The sequence below is a fragment of the Harpia harpyja genome, unplaced genomic scaffold, assembly GCF_026419915.1.
Source record: "Harpia harpyja isolate bHarHar1 unplaced genomic scaffold, bHarHar1 primary haplotype scaffold_120, whole genome shotgun sequence".
Classification (NCBI taxonomy): Eukaryota; Metazoa; Chordata; class Aves; order Accipitriformes; family Accipitridae; genus Harpia; species Harpia harpyja.
This window is the reverse complement of record NW_026293192.1, coordinates 136,113-144,544: the sequence shown is the minus strand read 5'-3', so window position 1 is coordinate 144,544 and position 8,432 is coordinate 136,113. Positions and strand designations below refer to the sequence as shown.

Sequence of the window (8,432 nt, the reverse complement as noted above, 5' to 3'; positions counted from 1 at the left end):
TACAGCCTTTGTCCTTCTGAATCCCATTTCTGGGAACATGAAAGGGAAAGTGATTTGAATTACCACGGGTAGGTCATGCCTGAGCATCCTAGCATCTTTCTGTGATGAAGAGGACTGCTTTTCTGGATGAGAGGAGAGCAGTAGCCATCATTTCCCTGGATTTCAGCAAGGCTTTCAACACTATTCCCCAGTATATGCTTGCCTATTCTGGTATTCAAGTAAAGACATTACAGTCTGGATGGCTGGTTGGATGGTGGGGTTTGGAGGGTTGAGGTGAATGAGTGGTTCTCTGCCTGCTGACCAGTAACACCTGGAGAACTGTAAGTGTGCGTCCTGGCATCTGTCCTGGTTAATGTCTTTACCAATGCCCTGGAGCAACTGATGGAGTGCACTCCTGTCAGGTTTGCAGATGCCACTAAACCATGGAAGAACGAGTCAATATGCTGGAGGGCACTACTGCAATCCAGAGAGACCTAGAGAGGCTGGAGTGTTGTGGTTAATCATAGTAGGCAGCTCAGCCCCACAGAGCCACTTGCTTACTCGACGCCAGTGGGATGGGGGAGACAATCAGAAGGGTAAAAGTGAGAAAACTCATGGGCTCAGATAAGGACAGTTTAATAGGTAAAGCAAAGCTGTGCATGAGCACCAAGCAAAACAAGGAATTAATCCACTCCTTCCCATCTGCAGGCAGATGTTCAGCCTTCTCAAGGAAAGCAGGGCTCCATCAGGTGTAACGGTTACTTAGGAAGGCAGACACTGTAACTCTGAATGTTCCCCCTTCCTCCTTCTTTCTCCAGTTTTTATTGCTGAGCGTGACATCTAATGGACTAGAATATCCCTTTGGTTAGCTGGGGTCAGCTGTCCCAGCTGTGTCCCCTGCCAAATTCTTGTGCACCCCCAGCCACCTCAATGGTGGGGTGGTGTTAGAAGCTGAAAAGCCCTCGATGGTGTGCAAGCACTGCTCAGCAGTAACTAACACATCCCTGTGTTATCAACACTGTTTTGGTCACAAATCCAAAACACGCAGCCCCATATGAGTTGCTATGAAGAAAATTAACTCCATCCCAGCCAAAACCAGGACAAGCTTCCCCTCTTATTCCATACCGCTTACAGCATGCTCAGGTCTCACACTATCCAATACAAACTCAGTAACCATCACTCCCCCTTCCCAGCCTTTCATTTAAACACACATATCATTCCCTTACTCTATGGACCACCCCTGTAAAATGGCCACAAAAAGTCCATCGAGTTCATTTAGTCCATGACTTGGGTTCTGTCTGTTATGGTGCTCTGTTGGGAAAGTGTTGGTCTGACTTCTGATCTTGACCCATGAGCTCACAGAAGGCCCATCACCTGTCCCAAGGCAGAGATCCATGCATTCCCACTGCTCTCTCTATCGTAAAGGGCATCTCCCCCCTCTCCCCCTCCTTGCCTTACAAACCTGTCCATCCCTGGCTGCACTCCTGCTGTGTGCTCTCTCACACCGTCTCTGCTATCCACATGAGACTGTCGCTCACTGTAACCACACACAGACAACTAATTCCTCCCTTCTGTTGAGCACGCTGCGCACATCAGAGCACTGACAATTCAGAGAGGTGTCCGGTAGCGCAGATTTCCCTGAAGGATATCACAGGACCACAAAATTACAGTAGAGGTTTGAAGGGACAGGACTGGACCCAGTATTGACCCCTGCAGTGCACCACTGGTGACCTGCCTCCAGGGAGACCTTGTGCCACTGATCACCATTCTGTGGGGCCGGCCATTCAGCCGGTTTTTCAATCCACCTCACTGTCTGCTCATCCAGCCTCTGCTTCAGCAGCTTCCCTATGAGGATTTTATGGGAGACAGTGTCAAAAGCCTTACTTATCTACCAAGGCAGCCATTGCATTGGAGAAGTTTATCAGGTTATCAGACAGGAATACCATTTCCTTTCATCGGCTGTGCTCTGGGCCTCTGTGGTGTATCGGTTGGGGTCTGGCACTTGGATGGCCATGATGTTATGCCATTGTATAGCCCATAAAGATTTGGACACCTCAAAAAAGGGATGATAAGTGGGAAGTGCTACCAATTTTGGACATTGCTTGATAGCAAAGAAATAATAGTGGGCTCTATCTAAGCTCTCCAACCCCCACTGCTCTCAGCTCTGTTTAGATATGAAATGCAGATGTCAAATGTTTTAATATCAACATGTCCTGAGAACAGGTTCTCCATTTAAAGTCTTCATAGGTAATGCATTTTAGAAATGACTGTATAAATCTAGATTTACATAGAGGGAGAGAAAGGGTAATCAACTTGCTGTTCCATGTCAATGGCCAATAGAGAAAGCAATCATGAGGATTTATAGAAAACCCTCAAAACTCTGGAAATGAAGACTTCTTACACACTTATTACACCAAGCTCTTTTCTGCATATGTTTCAACTTATACCTATCATCTCCACTTACGGGTTGATGCAGTTGTCCACACAGAGGTGGCCACCACCTCCAAGATACCCTGAGGTAGCTGAAGACCTCATGTGGGACATAGAAATGTGATGCACACTGATGGCAGAACTTCTGGAGCATGAGCTGGTGGACAGGCAGGGTGCATCAAAGCCTCTTGGCTGAGACAAGTGATTTCTCTCCCTTGACTAGCAAGGGAAGCCTGGGCAATTGCACCCAAGGTGTCTAGTGTTAGAGGTGATCACTCTCATCCCTGCCTTCACCTACAATGGCATCACCTGTAATTTTCCATGCAGTGAATGAAAAACAAGTCTGTCTTTATGATGCGGAGTCTGCTTGAAGATGTGTCTATAACCCAGATATGTTGGGGTTAGTGCAGATTTGGCTATTCGGAAGGGAACATTTCATTCCCTTTGTCTCTTTGCTTCCCTCTGCGAATTGAGGGAGCTCCTGACTTCAGTGTGTGACACGCTGTCTGCAAAAGAGCAAATATAGACAAACAAATAAAGTCAAGGACAGGGAATGTTTGGGGAGGTATTGGAACCTCAGACTAAACACAAAATGTGTTTTCTGTTGGTTTAAGGTTATCCTCTGTGGGAAGCAGGTTTCAGTGGAGGTAATGTGGACTTAATACTTAGTTTAAGAATGTCTTTTATTTTTTATTGAACTCTGCCTTCCTTTGTTTTTGCTTGTTGGCAATTAAACACCCTTCTGTGTCTGTGTGCCTCTCATTCTCCAAGTAAAACAGGTGAGAATTGGTGCCAACAGGCTGAAACATGCAGCTACAGCCTTCAGTGGAGAACACCCAGACTGGAACAGGGCTGCTCCAAGTCCCAGGTGGCTGATGAGAGACATGGTAGGTTGGGGGTAGGGATGAAGACTGACCATAGGTTGCAGAACATGAAGGCTCTGGATTTTCATATCTATTTAGACTGCATTAGGAGACACACAGGATCAATATCAATTAGAGATTGATAATATCAATTCAGGTATAAGCAGAAAAATAGCGTGGAGAAAAAGAAACCCTTTCTTTTTGGTGGTGTTTAGTGTTCATATCATTTCACTTTGATTACACTCCTGAAACTGCTCTCATTAACTACATCAGAATTGAAGGCTTAAAGGAAAATGATGCACAGAAACTTGACTTGTCAGGGTGCTTTGCATGTTAATGAGCCCTCTGGTGCTGACTTCCTGAACTGTAGATCCTGAAAGATTGAAGAAGCCCCTAGAGACTTCAAAGTCAGCAGCAATCCTCCAAGTTTCCGAGCGTGTTAGTGGGCTCCAGTGAGGGCCATCCCTGAAAAGGCCATGGAGGGAATGACCAGAAAAGGGACCATCCCTGGGGGCTGGTGAAGCAGGAAGGCAAAGGCACTGCTTAGAGGTGGAAAATCATGCGTGGAATGTGGCTGTGAAAACCTTGTTGTGTTTCACCAAGCAGGACAGCCAAGCCCTGACCCCTATCCTCTGGGAAAGGGGACCCGTTACCTCACGGGATGCTTGCGGCTCGTCCAGGGAGCAGTGGGATGTGGCGGTGTGCATTGCTGAGTGCAGGACAGGATCGGCTGGACAGAGAGTGAGTGAGAAGGCAACAATGCCCTGGGGCTGTAAGAACCTGGTGTCTTCTCATGGGCCTCAGTGGAAGAGACAGCAGCCAGGGTGGAGAGGATTAGGATCTCACTTGTGTTGGCTGGTGGTGATCTCACCTGCTGCAATGCCCTTGATCATCCCCATTGCAGGCTGTCCTACACTGTCCTATGCCTGTGCTGGTTTCCCGGCAGACTTTTGCTACGTCCCCATTTCCCCACCGCACTCGGACCCTGGGATCTCCCAAGCCATACTGATGCCTTTCTGTCCTTACTGGCTGTTGCTTCAAACACAAAGCTGTGGTTAAGCAAGGATTGGTCGATGCCTGTGAGTTGCCCACAACCTGTCTGCCTTCTTCCAATACCCTGATCATGCTCTTCTCGCACCCAAACTGCCACAGCCCCACACTTGCTTGAATCTTCTATTTCTCTCTGTATGCCGGCCCTGAAATACATGTCCTCTTTCTGCCACCTTAAAATCGAAATGTAACTTATTTCACTTCAGCAGGATGCCCCACTACCCCTTCCACTACTTCAAGTCTGCTACCATAGATGCAGAATGCTGTGTTGCATATATTTATGTTTTGGAAGATGAATGACTTGGTTTTCTTTTTTTTTTTTTTTTTTTTTCTTAAAAGATACTGATAGTCCTGAGGAAATCACACAAGCACCTATTGAAGGATTCTTGATATGGTCAGAGCTGTATGTATGGGGACACATATAAATCAGCCCTGCACCTGATGTGAATTATTTCTGTGGCCAGGGAGATCCTAAGAGCTTTCCCTCATTTGAAAACATGAAGGGGAAGGAAGAACAGCATCTTTCAGGCTGGAAGGGACCTCAGGAACTTTCTGGAAAAAACCTCCTGCTCAAAGCAGGGCTAGACCAGATTACTCAGGGCTTTATCCAAAGACGCCTTGGTCACTGTCTGGGATAGAGCTGGCACAAACTCCCTGGGAAACAGCTTCCAGCCTTTGGCTATCCTCATGTTGGAAAAGTATTTCTCTATATGTGCACTAACCCCCTTGTTTCAGCCCATTGCCTCTTGTCCTTGTGTCTTGTACCATGGACACGAGCCTGACTCAGTCTTCCTGGGAACACTGCAATGCTGCTACATACTTCACCCAAGATCTTCCTTTCTCCAGGCTGGACAAGCCCAGCTCCCTCAGCCTCTCCTCACAAGTAAAGTCTTCCTCCCTCGGACCATTATGGGGGCTCTTTGCTAAACTGGCTCCAGCTTGCCAACATCTTTCCTATATAGGGATCTGAAATCTGGACACAGTGTTTTCTATAATCCCTTCCCACGCTGGGGGTGACAAAAAACCTGAGGCACCTTCCCTGTCTGACCACACCACCAAGGGCACAGACAGGCCTCCTGTCCTCTGCACCAGCATGTCTTCCATGCTTGCCACAAGCCCTGCCTGTGCACCAGAAACCCCCGGTGTCAGTCCTCACCCTGCATGGTCACACACTGCAAGCTATACACTGATATTTTTCTCTCCGGGGCACTTTCCAGCTCAGACCAGCTCCCCCTAAACTCTCCCCACCTCCCCTGACCTCCCTCCACCCCTTCTGCCGTCTCCCCAGTGCAGCCCAGTCTGGCATGGCCCCACAGCAGTGCCCACCACAGGGTGCTGCAGAGCTCTGGGCACTCACCCCACAGCCCCAGACCCTCTGAAGGGCACAGCAGCTCCTCGGGGGTGGAGAAGGGTGAGCCCCAGGGGTGGGGGGGCATCCGTGGCAAAAGGCCTGAGGAGATCCCCTTGCATGATGGAAATGCTGCTATGGAGGCCAGCTCTGTCACACAAGTGCCCACTGCCTGTCCTTGCCTGCGGCCACAGACCTGCCACACAGCAGGACTGTAACCATGCTGGAAGAGCACTCAGGCCTTCCACCAACCAAAGGGTTCAGAAGGAAAGCATGGAAGTGGGAAGAGAGCAGCTCGGGAAAGACCAAGCACTGGTGCTCCCTGGCAGTGCTACTGTGGCGGAACTCTTTTCATCTTCCCCTCTGCACACAGGCACTGCTCCCTGCAGCTGCAGAGAAGGTCTTGGAGGAAGGATCTCAGAAAAACAAGTTACTGAAGGGCCCTTTATTTTGGTTAAACTCACATAGGGTATGGGTCCTCATTTGCACAGCTTGCGGTGCACACAAAATCTGGATAGAATGTGAATTAGAAACCAGAGGAAGAAACATTTCTTTGTGGAAAGCATTCAGATAAGTAAAACAAAGCAAAAAGAGCAATCAAAAACCACACTCAAAACAAAAAATCAGCCTAAAAAACCCACCAGAAGACAGGCTGAGCTTGTAATGATGTATGAGTCCTATGCAAAAGACTACAGGCAGTTTATTCCTTCTGAAAAGCATCCAGTGATTAGTTTTCTCAGGGCATCCTTGATCTCATGGTTTCTCATGCTGTAGATGAGGGGGTTCAAGGCTGGAGGCACCACTGAGTACAGGACTGCCACCAGCAGGTCCAGGGATGGGGAGGAGATGGAGGGGGGCTTCAGGTAGGCAAACATGGCAGTGCTTACAAACAAGGAGACCACAGCCAGGTGAGGGAGGCAGGTGGAAAAGGCTTTGTGCTGTCCCTGCTCAGAGGGGATCCTCAGCACAGCCCTGAAGATCTGCCCATAGGACAGCACAATGAAAACAAAACACCCAAATACAAAACAGACAGCAACTACAAGTACCCCAACTTCCCTGAGGTAGGCATCTGAGCAGGCGAGCTTGAGGATCTGGGGGATTTCGCAGAAGAACTGCTCCACAGCATTGCCTTGGCAGAGGGGTAGTGAAAATGTATTGGCAGTGTGCAGCACAGCAGTGAGGAAACCAGTGCCCCAGGCAGCTGCTGCCATGTGGACACAAGCTCTGCTGCCCAGGAGGGTCCCGTAGTGCAGGGGTTTGCAGATGGCAACGTAGCGGTCATAGGCCATGACGGTGAGAAGAAAATACTCTGCTGACATCAAAAAGATGAACAGAAAGACCTGTGCAGCACATCCTACATAGGAGATGGCCCTGGTGTCCCAGAGGGAGTTGGCCATAGCTTTGGGGACAGTGGTGGAGATGGATCCCAGGTCAAGGAAGGAGAGATTGAGGAGGAAGAAGTACATGGGTGTGTGGAGGCGGTGGTCACAGGCTACGGCGGTGATGATGAGGCCATTGCCCAAGAGGGCAGCCAGGTAGATGCCCAGGAAGAGCCAGAAGTGCAAGAGCTGCAGCTCCCGCGTGTCTGCAAATGCCAGGAGGAGGAACTCAGTGATGGAGCTGCTGTTGGACATCTGCTGCCTCTGGGTGTGGAGGACAGAACAGGGAGGCAAGGACAGTGACAAGTTAGGGCATTATTCTCTGAGTAATATCAAAGACATTTCTCACACTACATACTCACTGCATCTTTTTCATTTCAACGAGATCTATTTTGAGCACCATTGCTGGAGCTCTGGTTGGTGCTTTGCTGAGTGTGCCGTGAGGATCAGGACCTGTGCCTACTGGCTGCCAAGGAATCAGCCCTGCTCTGCAGCAGTGGATTTCTGGGAATGGTGTCAGTCAGGGGGGTCAGTTCTGCTGTTTGAATTGCTCAGATGAAAACACTCCTAATGTAAAAGTGTTTGTCAACATCTACACTCCCAGTGCTAAGAAACCACAATCAAAGCATTGTCTGAGAAGGGTTTTTTTACAACTCTCCCCCATCTCACCTGGTAATATTCTTGGATTTCAGAAACCCTCATCATTTCTGCTGCACTCAGAGAAAATAAAGCGGTTCCTGCGAGGAAAGAGTAGTGCCTGCACCGCAGTGCAGAGCGAGGGGAGCTGGTCTGTCACTCTGTCTTGTTGCCAGCTACCCTGGGCTTGCTTCTTTCTGAGACGGGGGGTAATCACACACCCATGTTAACCTGAAAAGACTCCAGGCACTACTGAAAGCAGAGACACCCACTGTCCAACAGCAAGTGACTCCCCCTTTCTCAAGGTCTCTGCACCCCACTTCTTGCCAAGGACACACATGGTTCATTTCAAAAACCCAGCAGCATTTCCTCAGTCATGGTGAATCTGTGCTTTTGCATTGGGCATTCAGGTAACACCAAGATGCTATGGGACAGACCTGCATCCTGGAGGGCAGCTCACAGCTTGGAAGGTCACCCTAAGGAGGTAGCCAAGTGTCCTGATGATGGTATCTCAGGAAGGAAGAGTCAGCTCATTTCCTAGGGAATGACAGAGGCTGCATTGCCCACAGCTTGGAGGAGAGCTTGGACACCTGTAACCTTGTTCCCATGGGCACAGCTGCATGGGAGGACCCACAAGATCAGTGTGTGACTCCGCAGCTGAAACTCCCACCCCCAGAGAGCCTGACAGCAGGAACAAGGTAACAGTAGCAATAACACAGACTAGTGGAGAAACAAGGAAAAAAAGAG

At 49.1% G+C, this 8,432-nt stretch overlaps 1 protein-coding gene across 1 annotated transcript; it reads right to left on the bottom strand.

Annotated features, from left to right (window-relative positions):
- Positions 1-6,359: 6,359 nt before the first annotated feature.
- On the bottom strand, positions 6,360-7,349 carry LOC128138246 (olfactory receptor 14A16-like). Its single transcript, XM_052779553.1, has one exon. The coding sequence runs from the start codon at positions 7,302-7,304 to the stop codon at positions 6,360-6,362; it is 945 nt and encodes a 314-aa protein (XP_052635513.1). The 5' UTR covers positions 7,305-7,349.
- Positions 7,350-8,432: the final 1,083 nt, after the last annotated feature.

Coding starts and splice junctions, on each gene's coding strand:
- LOC128138246 (XM_052779553.1), bottom strand. CDS start 7,304: ATGTCCAACAGCAGCTCCATCACTGAGTTCCTCCTCCTGGCATTTGCA.